General features: G+C 39.4%; 1 protein-coding gene across 1 annotated transcript in view; it reads left to right on the plus strand.

Annotated features, from left to right (window-relative positions):
- mtmr7 (myotubularin related protein 7) overlaps window positions 1–18,780 on the plus strand; it is a 55,838-nt gene that overhangs the window by 11,516 nt on the left and 25,542 nt on the right. The window contains exons 2-6 of the mRNA XM_003221587.4: window positions 5,189–5,311; window positions 7,419–7,581; window positions 12,007–12,164; window positions 13,185–13,313; window positions 13,706–13,840. Of these exons, the coding sequence (XP_003221635.1) occupies window positions 5,189–5,311; window positions 7,419–7,581; window positions 12,007–12,164; window positions 13,185–13,313; window positions 13,706–13,840 (708 nt within the window). The remainder of the gene's footprint in view (window positions 1–5,188; window positions 5,312–7,418; window positions 7,582–12,006; window positions 12,165–13,184; window positions 13,314–13,705; window positions 13,841–18,780) is intronic.

Below are 18,780 nucleotides of genomic sequence, written 5' to 3' on the forward strand. Positions count from 1 at the left end.
AGTTGATGCAGAGGAGGAATTACATACTGAAATGCAGAGCTCTTGTGAGGACAGGGGTAGCGCTGAGGCATTTGGGGGAAGATACACAGCTTGATTGGAAGGTAAACAAATACAGGTACCTCCCCAGGAGAGGAAACCCCAGCATTTGATGAAGATCAGCGCTAAGCTGAACAAAACAAAAGCAGAGCAAAACAAAAATGGGAATTCTTATTTTCCCTTTCTTGCTTTGCTTTTGAATGAGGTAAGAAAAAAATTCACTGGATTGAATCAATATTCATTTAGCGGATCTTTGTAGCTACCACCCCATCCTGCAGCTGGTTCATGGGGTACCAGTGTAGGCACTTCACAGGGAATCGGGTCTCTTTAATCCACATATAAATGGCTGTGTAGTTTCAGTCTTAGGCCCCTTCAACACAGCTATATAAAATCCACATTGAATTGGATTATATGGCATTGTGGACTCATATAACCCAGTTAAAAGCAAATATTGTGGATTATCTGCCCTGATATTCTAGGTTATATGGCTATGTGGAAGGGCCCTAAGAGATAAACTCTGGGAGTGTCACCCGGGGGAGGGGTGGGGTGGACGGAAAGATAGACATTGTGATGTTACAAGGGCAGCCCTGAAGGTCTCATAAAACATAATACCTTCAGTATCAACCACCTTCATTTATTATATTTTAATTCTGTTTTTACCATATTGTTAGTATTTAATTGTTTGTTAACTTTTGTATTGCACTTTAAAAACTTGTCTAGTGTGGGATTGTTAGCTGCCTTGAGTCCCCATGGGTAGAAAGGCGGGTTATAAATAAAGTTAATAATAATAGTAATAATAATAATAATAATAATAATAATAATAATAATAATAATAATAAATGGTGTTGCATTAAGGTTTCCTTTATATCAAATAGCATTGACTTGCTCTGTTGTTTAGACATGGTAGGCAACTGTCGATATCTGTATTAATTACATTTTTGTATGGATGCATTGTTTATATAGCGGTATTAAGGGATTTGATATGCCAATATTACCTAGCCATGACATCAGTTTTAAATTTGTTGTCAGTGTTAGAATCATGGGTGACTCTTGGATGAAGGTGGAATGGCAACATTTGGTGGCAAGATCCGTACGCATGATCTTGTTCCCCTCCATTTGAATGTGGAGAGCAAATACTAGAAAAAAGCAACATCACACATTTTCATATAAATGGTTACTGCTGAGCTAGATTTCTGTTACTCTAGATTTTTTGGAATGTCATAGGGTACTTATTTGAATCTTGTTCTCCAAAGTCATACCATACTAGCAGAGATGGTGGATTTGGAGATACAAATCTGAATGTTGTATCTCCAAATCTTTGTAGAGATATAAACATAATTTGTTGAATTAAACTACATGGTCTTGACAGTCATTTTACTGTTGTTATTCAGACTGCAATAAAAGTATTTCTGCGGTCATCATTCATTCACATTAACAAGCCAGAAATATATTTAGGACCAGAATCTTTGGAGACAAGTCATTTAGAGATGGTTGTATATTTTCCCAGCAATTACTTTTCTAAGGGGTTCTCTGCTCTGAAGCATGCCTAGGAATGTTGCCTATCCCTTTCCCACATGTGACATCCTTTTCCTTGAATGGCCTCCCAGTAACCTTGTTGAGAAGGTCAGTTTTCAAGTTTATTTGTTGGAAGTGCTAAACAGCTGTTTGCAATTTGTATTCTATTTCTAATTTTTGCTCCCTCCCTTCTGCTCATAAAAAGTGCTGTTCTGAAAATAGCATGTTTGGCTTGTTTTGTATGTCATGTAAGGTCATGTAAGGTCACCTCCCGCAATCTGGTGCTTTTCAGGTGCCTTGGACATTGGTTTTGCAGTACAACACATATGGAGGGTACCACGTTGACCACAAAACCATTCTGCTTTAATCCCAATCCACTCCTTTTCTTCTCCAGGTCAGGAAACATGGTTTTAAATTAATACTTCTGTCACTTACAATTTATAAAGCCAGGTGACCTTTCCAAGGAACTTGGCATGCATCATTTTGATCTTGTATACCTCATAATCTCTCATTCTTTCACACATATACACTGCATTTAAGAAGATACGGTTTTTGCATATGGGAACTAGGTCACAGAATTCTCCAAAGTATTTTTTATGTCTCCTCAAAATCAGTCTAGGGCTCTCTTAGCCAATATTTACAATGGCTAAAATGAAGTTGGCTTTGGATATGCTCTCCAAGCAGCTATGAGTAAACCCATATCACATTATTTTTCTTTGTCTTGATTATATCTGAATAAATAAAACTTCAGTTGAATGCCTAGCGCTCCACATACAGTAAATCTTCCTCCAGAAGTTGACCATAAAATTGCACTGGAGACCTAGAGAGAACACTTTTCTATAAATCTGTAAGTCCTCTAGTGCAGTGTTACGGTCAGCCTCTGGAGGAATCCTGTTCCAGAGGTTGTTATTTTGTTAACAAATCACACACATTCCTTATAATAATTACACAAACCCAAAAAGGTTTATGCGGAAGACAATGTACACTTCCAGATAGGGTTCCAAATTATATGTGAAAGGATCTCATCACATGGATTTTGAGAAGCATGGGGATCTGTATGTCTAGTGAAGGCAATTGTTCCTTTCAATCACCAATCATCCCGTTTCAAGTTCTGTCTTCCCATCACATGTGTTTGTGTCTTCAGTTTTCCCTATTGTTACTCGGGTTCTGAATCATCACATGGGAAGCCTTTTCTCTGCTCTCTCCATCTTACTTTTTTAAAAGGGAAAACCTTCCACCTCCTACTGCTTCTAGCTCAACCATCTGCTTAGAAGAGACAGCCATCATTACTAACACACCACTTCTATGGGCTGCTTTCCGTCCCAAGCGCTGTTCTTAAGACCCCCCCCCCCCAAAAAAAAAGACCACCCATTAAACACCATTGAGCGGTAGAGCAAGTTAGACACTTCCCATCCCGCATGTTTTCCAGCTGGAACTACAGATTTAGCACGCTAGGAGCTCTGAACACGATTGCTGGCCTCCTTTCGGGAAATTTCTGATTCCTTTCAACCATGGAGGGCTATGCATGACAGCCGGAAGTAGTTTAATGTCATGTGATAAGCTCCATGTCTTTCCATGTTTGAAAAGAGGCTGAAGTGTCCTACGATGGGGAAATTTTTCAGTGTGATGAGGTCCTAAATCTAGACTAGATCTCTCGAGCAATGCACAGGCCTGTTGTATATTATTTTTCTCTATATTGTTTTAATTTATATCATAAATCACTTTGAGTGAGGCAAGATATAAAACAAACCAGCACATACATTTCTCTTTTGATAGTGAGATTTTGTGTATTAGCTGAAAATTCCTTTTGCTTTGCATCTCAGAAAGATGCCTTTAGCTAATGTGTGTTAATATGGGAATACATTCATATTTAATTTGCTGGAAATTCTTTAATTTAACAGTTCTACGGTAGCAAAACTTGGAAAACTTTACTGCTTTGTATTACAACTTTCAGAACTTCTCAGGCAGCACCGACAGTTACCATGTCCTGCTGTTTAGTTAATTTCTAGGCTGTGTTTTCCCCATTTTTATCTCTAGCTAGGCCACATTTGAATCTGTTCTCTAATAGAGGGCTTTCCCAAGCTTTGCTAACCAAGATAGGATTATTTCTTCTCAGTGAAGAATTATTTCTTCTCAGTGAAGTTCCAGTTAGCCTGTGTCCTTTGACCTGGCTATAAGCCCCCATTAGGGTGTTCATTTCTCAGTTCATTTCTCCACTGGGAATAATGAGAGATGCACAAAAATAGTTCCCAGAGGCCAAGTTTGCTAAAAAAAAACTGTGCCATTAAGGCAGTTTCGCATTTTGCTTGTTTAGCCAGTTCTTGACATAGGTCAGGCACTATCTAGCCAAGAAATCTGTGAAGTATGACTTTTTTTTTAGCAATCGAGTCAAGTCATGGTGTTCTGGTCTTAACTCATTGTTTCCTAAAATAAACTCTTTGTGATAAAAAAGGACAGAGATCCCTCTGTTTTGGTGGGAGATAGAGGAAAGGAAAGGAGAGATAAGGAGCAAGAAGAGGGTGATGGCGGTAACAGAAAGTCTAACGTTTGGGACAGGATATGGAGAAATGACCCTGGTGGGTCTGATATGGCCCTCTGGCCATAGTTTGAGGACGCCTGGTATAGTTGCACTCTACTTTATCATGATTTTAGGAAGTGGTTGTGATGGTCTTTTACAAGTGTGCTGTTTTGTATTTTTTTTTGAAATAAATTACTTTCTAATTAATATTAAATTGATTTAACCAGATAATCTAATTTGTGAAAACAACATTTGTATAGTAAAGCTAAAGGTTTTTCCCGACGTTAAGTCTAGTTGTATCCGACTTTGGGGGTTGGTGCTTATCTCCATTTCTAAGCCGAAGAACTGGCGTTGTCTGGAGACACCTCCAAAGTCATGTGGCCAGCATAACTGCATGGAGTGCCATTACCTTCCCGCTGGAGTGGTACCTATTGATCTACTCACATTTGCATGTTTTCAAACTGCTAGGGTGGCAGAAGCTGGAGCTAATAGCAGGTCACCCTGCTCCCTGAATTCGAACCACTAACCTTTCAGTCAGCAAGTTCAGCAGCTCAGCGGTTTAATCCGCTGCACTACCAATGGCATTTGTGTGTGTGTGTGTATATATATATATATATATATATACATACATATATATACATACACACACACACACACACATATATTTAAATTACTACTAACATTTGCATGTTTTCGAACTCCTAGGGTGGCAGGAACTGGGGCTAACAGCGGGTGCTCATTCTGCTCCCGGGATTTGAACCTGGGACCTTTTGGTCCGCAAGTTCAACAGCTCAGCACTTTAACACACTGTGCCACCGGGGGTCCTGTATTTAAATTAAATGTTTTTGTATGTTTTTAAATCACACTGGCTTTAATCATTTGTAAACCACCTTGAATCTTATTGCTGGGGAAAAGGTGGGATATAAATGTATAAAATAACAATAAACAATCAAACAAAAATTGATGATTACATGGTTGAAGTCAGAACCCTGACTTCACACAATAGCTATAAAAGTGAGTTACGACACATACATACTTGACTTGTAGTATACCAGTCTATGTATTTCAAAATCAGATATTGAACATCATGGTAATATCCTCTCTCTTTCTTTATTTTAGGTGGAAAATGTCCGCTTAATTGATGGTATTTCATCCAAAAGAGCTGCGCCAGGGACTCTGTACCTAACAGCCACACATGTCATCTTTGTGGAAAACGAGTCCGATGCTCGTAAGGAAACATGGGTACGTCATATTGCTGCTATGAAAATCTGGTAAAAATAGAGATCCCGTATTCATATTTTTTCTCCATTTTTTGGCGATAATTAATCTTAGAGCAGTAACAATTTTTTATTAATTCTTTTGCCATTTTAATTTTATATCTCCAAAATTTAGTAGAAGCGCTATATTTTGTTTTTGTTTTTTATGCAGATTAATAGATAATAGGTCATTAATTTCAACTGATATACTGCTTCCTCGCACTCTATTTTCTTTCCTATCCATCTTATCCCAAATCTTTTCAGGCAGCTCTCCGACACTTGTCCATGCACTTTATTAAATGGTCATGAAATTATGCACTTTTATATGACCGCCCCCATTTTATCCATCAGTGGTGATGCTTGTTTTGTTATCTCATTCTAATATGGTTACAATGGTTTTATATTATATTCTGTGTTTTAACTATAATTGAATTATTTAATTGTCTATTTTATTTGATTGTTGTGTTAACACTCTTTTTAGTTATTGATACTTGTTTTAACTTGTTATGTTTTGTTCCTGTTTTGGGCTTGGCCCCATGTTAGCCACCCCAAGTCCCTTCGGAGAGATGGTGGCGGGATAGAAAAATAAAGTATTATTATTATTATTATTATTATTAAAGACTTTTTCCCATATTGAAAAATCTTTTCACATTCCCACCATAAATGTATATAAGTCCGAGTTTTGGTATTGTTTCATTATCCGAGCGGAGAACACTAGGGGGTATTAGAGAGAGAGAAGGATAGTCCATATTATGGGGGTGAAGGGTGGGTTGAAGGAGTAAAACTATTTTCCCCTGTTTTCCTGTTATTCCCCCCACCCATGTTGCCATCATGGAAACAACCCTCGTTTATGAAATGGGAAGTGGGGAGGGGGAACAACCAGCAAAAATGGGGGAAATGGTTTTCCTCCTTCAACTCCCCCCCCCCCCCCCAGTAAAATGGACTATTCTTCACTTTCTAGCACCACTAGTGGGCTCCACCTGGATGATAGAACAGTACCCCCGTTTTTTTATGAAGGGGAAATATTGGATGGTTTAATCTATGGATACAGAATCCATGGATACGGAGAACCTGTTAATGTGGGATTTGTGTATTGATAGTGTTTAAATGCAATTTGTGTCTTGGTTTGTATTGCATACTGATTGCATCATCCAGAGTGTACTATAGTCTGGAAAGAGTTAATTACTGAGAAGCTGTGTTGACCTTGATGTGTGGCTGGAACTGGGGAGTGTCCAGACACAAGTGTGTATACTTTACTGATTGCATCAGTTGAATGCTGTCTGCCTAGATGTCAAGTTCTGTGTTTCTCTGCAAGTCTGTTTGTCTTGATTATTACTGCTTACAGTAAAACTTGTATATAGTTTTACTATAATCTATGATGTTTCTTCGTTCTCCATTCCTCTGACTCTATTTACTGCTGCGCTGAAATTACTCTGATAGAACCAACTGTATATATTAAATTAACTCAAACTTCTCCAAACTAAATCTTTCCAAAAGGGTGTTCCATAAGACAGGGACCAGAGGGGAAAAAAATCTATGGATGCAGAATTCATGTGTATAGAGGGCCAATTGAACTTACTTACTTTTATTAAACATGCTGCTATTCGCTTTGAGTGGAACCCAGTCTGGCTCACAAAAGGAATCAGGTGAAACTTAGACATAGAGTTGGACCACAGGTTCTCCCCCTGCCATAAATGATATCCAATGTTTTTAAGGAATTATTTGTGTTTTCCCGCAAAGAACAACAAAAAGCAAATCCAAAGAAGACTTCAGCATACAATAGACATGTGACCAAAATGTAAAATTGCTGTTTATGGGGGAAATGTAGTTAAATAATGAGAATTTTTTCTTCAACACAAGGAATTCATTTTCCATGAGCTGTGTACCCCAGGAGAGATGATATCTTGATGGATGAGAAATCATTTCTTCAGGTTATCAATTCAGGAATTTGCTGCTCTCATGCTTTATGCTCTGACACTTTTCTGACTCTTGTCATAGCGAGCTTTGCATTAATTAATGCACATGGAACAAGTGGATTGAACGGATTATTTTGCTGCAGTGTATCCTTTTTCATGTCTCTTCATTCTTTTCAGATTCTTCACAGTCAGATCGCCTCTGTTGAGAAGCAGGCTACAACAGCCACCGGTTGCCCATTGCTGATTCGTTGCAAGAATTTCCAAAACATTCAGTTCATTATGCCCCAGGAAAGAGATTGCCATGATGTTTATATCTCTTTAATACGTCTGGCACGTCCAGGTACGGAATGGAAGGCAAGGAGGTGTAACATAAATAGAAACGGGTGATTTATTGGATTGAGAGATTTCTTGTAGATATTTTTAGAAGTCAAGGAGGTTCCACCTTTTGGTGAAATGCTGCTGATTGACTCGAAGCAGTCTTGAGTAGTAAGGCCTCTGTTTCACTTAATATGGAAAGCAGTTCCCATTTACTGTTTTTCAAAGAAGTCCTTTTCCATCTGATTTGAATTTTATTTAATTGTGTGGTACTTACTTTGAAAATAGTTGTTATACTCCAGAAACTTCATTTTTGTGGCTATGTTGAATTGGGTTGCTATGAGTTTTCCAGGCTGTATGGCCATGTTCCAGAAGCATTCTCTCTTGATGTTTCACCTACATCTATGGCAGGCACCCTCAGAGGTTATGAGGTCTGCTGGAAACTAAGCAAGTGGAGTTTATATATCTGTGGAATGTCCAGGGTGGGAGAAAGAACTCTTGTCTATTTGAGGCAAATAGGAATGTTATAATTGATCACCTTGATTAGCATTGAATAGCCTTGCAGCTTCAAAGCTTGGCTGCTTCTTGCCTGGGGGAATCCTTTGTTGAGAGGTGATTAGCTGGCCCTGATTGTTTCTTGTCTGGAATTCCCCTGTTTTTGAGTGTTGTTCTTTATTTACTGTACCGATTTTAGACTTTTTAAATATCGGTGACTTCTCTGTGTAGTCTGACATGGTAGCTGTTAGAGTGGCCCACCATTTCTGTGTTCTCAAATAATATGCTGTGTCCAGGTTGATTCATCAATGCTCTGCTATGTTAAAAAAACTCTAAAATCAGGACAGTAAATAAAGAACAACACTCAAAAACGGGAATTCCAGACAATAAACAATCAGGACCAGTTAATTCCTCCAGGCAGGAAGCAGCCAAGCTTTGAAGCTGCAAGTCTATTCAATGCTAATCAATGTGATCAAGTGCAACATTATACACAGACAAGAGTTCTTTCTCCCACCCTGGACATTCCACAGATATATAAACCCCACTTGCCTAGTTTCCAACAGATCTCACAACCTCTGAGAATGCCTGCCATAGATGTGGGTGAAACGTCAGGAGAGAATGCTTCTGGAACATGGCTATACAGCCCAGAAAACTCACAGCAACCCAGTGATTCTGGCCATGAAAGCCTTCGACAACATAATATATTGAATTGATTGAGACTTTATGAGATAATCATTGAAAAACTATAACAAAATGTGATGCATGATGTCCTGTGAAAACAAAAGATTTTGCAGTTTAGTAAATTTTTATCCATTTTTTATGATAGAACCAATGTTGTATTCCATCATTCTACTTTCACTTGATTTCAGCCGATGGTTTGTTGACCGAAATAAAGGCTATTGACTGACTGATAGAACCAATGAGAAAATGACATTTATAACCCAGGAACAAAATTTATGTTATATAGTGTTATCAATATTTAAATTATAAATTGAGTATTGTATTAAATATATATACAGTTGGCCCTCTGTATCCATGGATTTTGCATCCATGAATTCAACCATCCACAGTTTGCATATAGTCCAATTTTAATTCCAAAACGTAAACTTTGATTCTGATCATTTTTATTAGGGACACCATTGTACTACATTGTACTACATCATTGTACATAATGAGCATCCATGGATTTTGGTATCCATGGGAAGTTGCAGAACCACACCTTAGTAGATGCAGAGGATCACTGTACATAAATGTACCAAGCATTACAGTGCAATTTAAAAATTGAGAAAGAAGATGTCCAAACCTTTTCTAGAGTTCAGACTTCACTCTTGCTCAGACTCTCTCTGTCTATTGTCAAGACACGATTGTACATCCACACTCTCGTTTGCTTATATACAATTGTTATATTTATCCTACCGAAAAGATCTTTAGCAGAAAGACTGGAATGGAATTCTGACATGTATTTGTTCACCAGTGTCCAAAAACGTGCAATAAAACCATCCATTACACCCGCTACAACTTCGCCAGCTGGAAAATTTTCCAACTAAATTAAATTAGGACAAATGTGTGCTAGTGTCAATAGAACGTTTTATTGGCGTTTCAGTTACAAAGTGCAAGACGCAAAGCTTCTTCCTGTTCACAGGTTATAAAGTGTGTTTGACCAAGTTAGCCTGGATAAAGAAGAACAGGCAGTTCATGGCCTTCTTTCACAACATGGACAGATTCAAATTACCCCAACCCACTTTTCTAAAGACTTGCAGCCCTAGCTAAGCCTAGATCCACAATATCCCCTTATCAGTCTCTCCCTGTTCACATTTTATAGATTGACTCTTCCTTGGCCCATTCATCCATGTTACCCTTCAAATTGACATTTGAATGGAATGTTCCTTTCTATTATAAAGTCAGGGACAAAACCTAAGTGGCAGAGAAAAGTAGAAAACACAAAAAGCAGAAAAAAGAGAAAGAAATTTAGGAGACAGTTGTCATTAAAAGCATATGCAGAACACAAAATGTATGAATGAATATAAAAATAGTAAAATGAAAGGTATCGAGTAGAGATTTATGCAGCCTTCATTGTAAGCAAAAAGAGAAGAATTTTTAAAAAGAAATGGCAGGAAAATAACTATACTACTAAGAACAAAATCAAGAGGGAAATGGACCACAAATGGCTAAAGTGAAAAGAGATCAATGGAGTACTGCCAAATCATGAAAAAAATATCATCTTGCTTCTCTGCCCCCTAATAGACATATAACACTATGTAAAAACAAGATTTATTACTGGGTTATTACTATCATTTCCTAGTCGGTTCAGTGTTTAACATTTACACAAATGACCAGCCACTGCTAGAAGGGACAGAGAGTTTAATCTATGCTGATGATTGTGCCATCACCGCTCAAGCAGGAAGCTTTGAAATGGTTGAACAGAAGCTCTCCAAAGGTTTAGATCAGTAGTTCTCAACCTGTGGGTCCCCAAATGTTTTAGCCTTCAACTCCCAGAAATCCTAACAGTTGGTAAACTGGCTGGGGTTTCTGGGAGTTGTAGGTCAAAACATCAGGTTGAGAACCACTACTTTAGGTGCTCTTACTATTACAAGGGAAACCAGCTGATTCCTAATCCATCTAAAACACAGATGTGAGCTTTTTCTCTTAAGAAAAGAAAAGCATCTTGAGCTCTGAGGATTGCCTGGGAAGGAATCCCACTGGAGCATTGCAGCACAGCAAATACTTGGGATGGACCGTGCTCTGACTTATAAGAAGCACTGCTTGAATATCAAACAAAAAGTGGGTGCTAGAAATAATATCATACAAAAGCAGACTGGCACAACCTGGGGATCACAACCAGATACAGTGAAGATATCTGTTCTTGCGCTTTGCCCCTCTGCTGCTGAATACGCATGCCCAGTGTGAAATACATCTCACCATGTTAAAATAGTGGATGTGTCTCTTAATGAGACATGCCGCATTATCACAGGATGTCTACGCCCTACACTGCGGGAGAAATTATATTGTTAGCTGGTATTGTGTCACTTGATACCTGTCAGGAAGTAGCAGCCAGTAATGAAAGGACCAAGGCATGGACATCTCCGGTCCATCTTCTGTTTGGGTATCAGCCAGCATGCCAATGCCTTAAATCAAGAAACAGCTTTCTAAGATCTCCAGAGATACTTGCAGAAACACCTCAGCAAGCGAAAGTCCAAAAGTGGCAGGTTAAACCCCAGAACCTCAATCCATGGCTGATATTGAATGAGAAACTCCCTGCTGGTACACAGGAGACTGGGTGACTTGGAAGGCACTGAACAGACTGCGGTCTGGCACCACGAGATGCAGAGCTAATTTTAAGAAATGGGGCTACAAAGTGGAGTCCACGATACACAAGTGTGGAGAAGAGAAAACCATAGATCACCTATTACAATGTAGTCTGAGCCCTGCCACATTCACAATGGAGGACTTTCTCACAGCAACATCAGAGGTACTCCAAGTGGCCAGCTTCTGGTCAAAGGAAATCTAGTATCTAGTTCTATCATAAAAACATGCACGATGGTGTTTGCTAAAATATTAGTAGCAGTAAACACTGAAATGTGCAGCTCATTGAAAGCATTGCAGCAAAGTATGAATACAAATGTGGCTGTTTTAAAGTTGGTGTTTCTTCCTTCACCGAACAAGTGATTTAGATTTTGCAGGCGGATTACCTTTGACAGAGAAAAGGTTGGCTTTCCATAGACTTCACAGGGTCAGAATGTCTCAACAGACAAAATACAGAGCTGGTCTAAAAATTCTTCATGCATGCAAAAAGATCCTTCTAAGAAATTACAAACTTCATTTTTTGGAAACAATCTGTGAAAAAAAATGTGACAGCTGGAACAATTGAGCAAATAAGTGTTGATGGCTGTGGTGTAATAATAATAAATCAAATGGATGAATAGTGTCTGCTTCTGTCTCTTTTCCCTTTCTTCAGTGAAATATGAAGAGTTGTACTGTTTTTCTTTCAACCCCAAATTAAATAAAGAAGAGCGAGAACAAGGCTGGAATTTGACAAACATGAAGGAAGAATATAATCGGATGGGGGTTCCCAATAATTACTGGCAGATCAGTGACGTCAACAGAGACTATCGAGTGAGTTGCTGCTTCTGAAGGTATCGTCTGTGCCATGAATCAGCACCCACTTATGTTAGTGAAGTTCATTAAGTTGAAAAATATACTGACTGCCATTTAACTCAAATTGTATACTACATTCACAAAGCTGTTTTTATATTATACGTTGAGTTTGTCTTTATTTGTCTTTATTTACTTTTGGTCACTATATTTCAATATTAATGTTAAGTCAGTACAGAGTTTATGGTATTATATAGTATAGGGCTTAGTTAGATGGGAAGGCCTAGAAAAAAATGAAAAAATTGGGAAAAAACTCAGAAAAAAATGCCCCAAAAAAAACCAGTTTGGGGGGGGGACCTGTTTAGCCCCCAATTTTTCTGGGTTTTTTTCCAGGCCTTCCCATCTCTAGGTATAGTATTAGGCATATTTTTAATAGTAACTCTGAAGCAATCAGAAACTACATTTAATCAGCGTCTACCAATCTCCTAAAGGGGCCACGGTGGCTCAGCAGGTTAAACCGTTAAGCTGCAAAACTTGCTGACCGGAAGGTGGGCAGTTTGAATCCATGGGACGGGGTGAGCTCCCATTGTTAGTCCCAGCTTCTGCCAACCTAGCAGTTTGAAAATATGCAAATGTGAGTAGATCAATAGGTACTGCTTCAGCAGGAAGGTAACAGTTGCTGCATGCAATCATACCAGCCACATGACCTAGGAGGTGCCTATGGACAATGCCAACTCTTTGGCTTAGAAATGGAGATGAGACCATCTCCCAGAGTCAGCCTTTACTTACCAATTTCCATGGGTGATGGTTAACTTAGGCCCCTTCTACATTGCCATATAATCCAAATTATCAAAACAGACAATCCATATTATCTTCATTGAACTGGATTATCTGGGTCTACACTACCATATAATCTAGTTCAAAGCAGAAAATCTGGATTTTATATAACAATGTACAAGAGGCCTGAGGTCCACTGTAGTTCTATGTTCTTTTTCAATAACTAACCAACAGTATGTAATTATATCCTTTTTACTTGAGCAGGTATGTGACTCTTATCCCACTGAAATCTACGTGCCTAAATCAGCCACTGCCCATATCATTGTGGGAAGCTCTAAATTCCGCAGCAGAAGGCGTTTCCCAGCACTTTCATATTACTACAAGCAAAATAATGTAAGTGTGACATTGACATCTTAAATACTGTAATTCATAATTTTCTGTATTTTTAGGGGACAAAATGTCAGAGTGTATTGCTAAGGAGGACTCCTGAGAGATATTTATTGTTATTGACACCAAGGGGAACCACTTAAAGTGTCTCGGGCATGTGTCTTGGCTCAAGAACACTGTGTAGTACAAAAGGGCTGCTTCTTTGAAACCAAGGTCTATGCTTGGAATGAAACTAGATCCTAGGATGTCGTCTGCTTATCCCAAATCTATGGTGTACTTATTCTTCTCTCAAATGGCAAGCTTCTGGAAGTATTTCCTCTTTGCACAGATTCAGCTCCATTTAGTTCTTCTAAGTTTATTAATGTAAATCTTTCTGTCCCTGCTTTGCTTTCTCGCAGGCATCTATATGCAGGAGCAGCCAGCCTCTCTCCGGCTTTAGCGCTCGATGCCTTGAAGATGAACAGATGCTACAGTCCATCAGAAAAGCAAATCCAGGGAGCGATTTCGTCTATGTTGTTGACACACGACCCAAAGTAAGACAATTCACACACTGTTGCATAATTGTTAATGCAGAGTATTGACGGTTGTGTTTCTGAAGAGCTAGAAAAAGGTGCTTGTGAAAGTATGTCAAAACACGCTGGGTTGAAATAAATAGCCTTGAATTCACAAATATTTTTATTAGAATATGTACAGTTGCTGTATCCCAGTGAACTAAATGCTCTTGAATTATACATAAAGGAAAACTCCAGAGATTCCTCCAACTTTGTAGGTTGCCCCAAAGACTTCTTCTGCAGTGTAAAGTGAGACGACTTTTCATATTGGTATAGGAGACTTTGGGGTATGTGTAACATGTCAAACGCTATCAGAAAGACTTCCAGACTTGTAGTAGAATTCTGCAGGGATTTGTTAAGTCTGAGTTTCCAGATGCTTTGTACCAGAGCTTTCCAAACTTTGTGTCGCGACACATTGATGCAGTGTGTAGGTGTGTCACGTAAACGTAACAAGGAACCTCTGAGTCTACAGTGTTCCCTCACTTATTGCGGGGTTATGTTCCAGGACCACCCACGATAAGTGAAAATCTGCGAAGTAGGGACGCTAGGCTTCTCCTTAGGAAGGAAGTAGAAAGAGGGAGGGAGGGAGGGAGGGAAGAAGGGAAGAAGGGAAGAAAGAGGCAGGAGAACATGGCGCCGCCTCTTTCTTCCTCTTCCAGGAGTTTAACCTCCTGTTTACAAGTAAAACTGAATTACTGTATTGCAAAATGATGCATGTCTAAGAAATGTGTCATCAAAATGAAATGTTTGGAAAGCTCTACTTTATACTATAGTCAGAATTTCAAGTCTACCATTGATTTACCCTTAAGCCAGTGGTTCTCAACCTGTGGATCCCCAGATGTTTTGGCCTTCAACTCCCAGACATCTTAAACAGCTGGGATTTCTGGAAGTTGTAGGCCAAAACACCTGGGGACCCACAGGTTGAGAACCACTGCCCTAAGTGATTCCCAGACTAGTCCTCCAGGTGTTTTCGACTTTAGCCCCCCAAAGCCTCAGCTGCTTTGGCCAATGCTCAGGATTCTGGGACCTGAAGTCCAGAATACCTGGAAGGCCAAGGTTTGGAAAATACAGTTTTAAGTGGAGTCCTGTAGCATCACTTCATGCAAATTTATCATTGTACACAAATGTCACACACCAGAGGCAGCGGAGCACCAAGAACCAAACACGGAGGCCAATAAAACTATCTAATATCTTTATTAAGGAAATATATAAGAAGGATAAAAGCAAGTAGAGAATATAGTCCAGAAACAGACCTTTCAAATGAGGCCTAAAATAGTCCAGGAATAGTTTGTCCAATAAATGATATTAGAGTTCAAAGGTAAAATCCAATAACCGAAACACACACTATTGCCAGGCAATAGTGTGGGGAATTGTCCAAAGTCTTTCAAGGCACAAGGTAAATCCACAAGAAGGCTGGGAATAAGGCTTGGATCTAGGAAACAAGGTCCGTGGTTCAAAACAAGGCAAGGTAGTCCAAAAACTTGATTCTAAGAACAAAATCCGTGGCTGAGAACAAAGCAAGGCAATTCTTGGATACTTGAACAGGCGAGGCAAGGAAACTGGATTGCGGACTTAGCGAAGTCCACACTAGGCTGGAAACATGGAATTCACTCCCGAAGCTGAGCTGTTGTCTCTGCAAAGAATCAACAGAGCCCGATACTTTTATCTGGGTCTCGTTTCCCGCCAAACGGGTGTCCAGCGTTCTCTTTCCCTAGAGAACAGGGAACGAAACCCAACTTGCAGGTGTGAGACTCTCTGGATTTTCCCAGGGGAAACATGGCTAATCAGTGTCTTGCTTGGCAGCAATTCGGGCATTCCTGCGAATTCTCTCTTTCACTCCCCTATCTGCCGAGAAGGATTGCTTTCTAGCGAAGAGAGGTGAGCGTTGGTCAAGGTCAGTTTTAATTGGTTCTTGGACAAGAACATCAGGCATCTGGAAAGACTCTGGCTGTTGATCCGGAGAAAACCCCATGTTTTCATCCTCATCTACCACAGTGACACTAGGCACAGGACTACAATGCCCATGAGGCATCACAACAAAGCATTCAGAATGAAAGAGTTTATTTTACAGCATAATTACTTTGAAAGCACAGGAGCCTAATATTCAATGCCTGAAACTTTCTGGGGACATCCACTTTCAAAAAGTGCTGATTTTTAATTAGTTCATTTATATCTTTTGCAAAATCAACACAGACCATCAGCATTTCAACATCTGGAAACAAATCTGCATATTTCTATGTAGAGTAGCAATGAAGAGAGATTGCCCTCTTCTGGATCAATTGAGCAGCTAAAAGTAATACAGTAGAGTCTTACTTATCCAAGCAAAACGGGCTGACAGAATGTTGGATAAGCGAATATGTTGGATAATAAGGAGGGATTAAGGAAACGCCTCAAAAACATCAAATTAGGTTATGATTTTACAAATTAAGCACCAAAACATCATGTTATACAACAAATTTGACGGAAAAAGTAGTTCAATACGCAATAATGCGATGTAGTAATTACTGTATTTACGAATTTAGCACCAAAATATCACGATGTATTGAAAACATTGACTACAAAAATGCGTTGGATAAGCGAGTGTTGGATAAGTGAGACTCTACTGTACTGTGTTTTGTTTAACTGATCAAAAAAGTATTTAGTAGCTCAGAAAGATGTGAAGTTAAATATTTTTATTTACATTTTAATTTACATTTTTATTTATATTCTTATTTTAATACTCCCATATGACAATATTAAAGTGTGCTACCATAGACACTTCTACTAAAGTGACAAACAAGACTGATATAGACATGACTATTATTTATTTATTTATTTATTTGTTTATGATATTTCTATCCCGCTTCTCTCCACTCCGACGGGGACTCAAGGCAGACTCAAGGCAGCTATTTGATGCCTCAACAACAATACAGAACTAGAATTAATACTTAAAAAAGAGCAATAAAATACAATTAAAACAATAAGAAACATTTAAAAACCATACAGTCACAATTGATCACATAATCCACAAGCATAAACTGGGCCGTTCCTGTAGTCATACCATGTCATTCTATAACTGTTTATTGGACATGTTCTCCAAAGGCTTTGTCACAGAACCGCATTTTTAGTCTCTTGCAGAAGATCAAGAGGGAGGGGGCTGATCTAATGTCCCTAGGGAGGGAGTTCCATAGCCAAGGGGCCACCACTGAGAAGGCCCTGTCTCTCGTCCCCACCAATTGCCCCTACGAAGAAGGCGGGCCGAGAGCAGGGCCTCCCCAGATGATCTTAAATTCCTTGATGGTTTGTAGAGGGAGATACGTTTGGACAGGCAAACTTGGCCAGAACCGTTTAGAGCTTTATAGGCTAAAGCCATAACTTTGAATTGTGCTCGGTAGCAGACTGGCAGCCAGTGGAGCTGATGTAGCAGGGGGATTGTATACTCTCTATACGCCTCTCCGGTGAGCAATCTGGCTGCCACCCATTGGACTATTTGGAGCTTCTGAACAGTCTTCAAAGGCAACCTCATGTAGACAGCATTGCGGTAATGTATTCGGGATGTAATAGAAGATGGGGCCTAGGTTAAATGTCCCCACATGGGATAAATCTCCCAAGGCACTCCCATGTCAGGAGTATTATAACTGGATGACATTTGGCATTGCCTTGCCAAAGGAACTAGTCTCAGATTTTTATTCCATTGCTGTTTGAAGAAGCTTAGTACAGTGATGGCTGTCCAATATTTTATTGTGTGTGATTAGGTTGGGATGGCTGGCTTGACTTTACCCTGTATGCTTTGAAGCTGAGCAAATTATCTGAATCCATGGGTCATAATATATGCCACATTTCTTCGATTCTACGATTCCATCGATTGCAACACCAATGTCAGTACCATCAACAGAAAAACCCACGCTTCTAAAACACACCTCATTTTCAGCGGTGGGAAAGTACATCTTAGAGTAGGAAATGACAATATTAAATTCAGTCACAGCTTTTCATTACAGTATAGCATTAAGATGTCCAGAGTGAGGTTAGGTCTGTGGTTTCCAACCTTTGGGCCTTCAGGTGTTTTGGACTTCAACTCCCAGAAATCCCAGCCAACTTACTGGAATTGTGGGAGTTGAAGTCCAAAATATCTGGAGTCCCAAAGGTTGGGAATCACTGATTTAGGCAGAGAACAGCATGGTTTGTAAAGTCAGGGTCAGTAGGGGTAGTGAATAAATTGAGGTGTTTTCCTAAATGCAGCCTTTCTCTTTCTTTGATAAATACCTGCATTTACTTGAGTCTAATGTGCCATTGAATTTAATGTGGACCTCAATTTTCAAAACCCTGAAACGAAAAAAAAAGTATTTTCTGGCAAATGTAATGAGCAGCGGCAAAAAGTGTACTCTTTGTTATTTAACCAAAAATATGCATTAAAAATAAAAGTGTTACAACACCAAATCTTTCAGAAAAGAAAAAGCAAACCTTGGGGTGCATCTATGCTGTAGAATGAATTCACTTTAACTGCCTTCGTTCACTGCTATGGGGTCATGGCGGCTGTATTTTGGGACCATGGGGGCTATAAAGAATGCTGATGCTGCACCAAACTACAAATCCCAGCATTGTATAACATTGAGCCATTGCAAATTAGAGATCACATTCCTCAAAGTAGTTTCCCCTTTTGCTTTGGCTCAGCACTAAGGTTACCATATTATGCGTATCTAATGCGCACCCTAATTTTCGGAAGGTAATGTCAAAAAAGGTCAGCATAAGATTCGCCATTGCAGTGGCACAGTGGGTTAAACCCTTGTGAACTGCTGATCTGAAGATTGGGCTGCTGATCTGAAGGTTGCCGGTTTGAATCTGTGAGACGGAGTGAGCTTCCGTCTATCAGCTCTAGCTTGCAGGGACATGAGAGAAGCCTCCCAGTAACACATCCGGTGTCCCCTGAGCAACATCTTGTAGAC

Source organism: Anolis carolinensis, chromosome 5 (assembly GCF_035594765.1).
Source record: "Anolis carolinensis isolate JA03-04 chromosome 5, rAnoCar3.1.pri, whole genome shotgun sequence".
Taxonomy (NCBI): domain Eukaryota; kingdom Metazoa; phylum Chordata; class Lepidosauria; order Squamata; family Dactyloidae; genus Anolis; species Anolis carolinensis.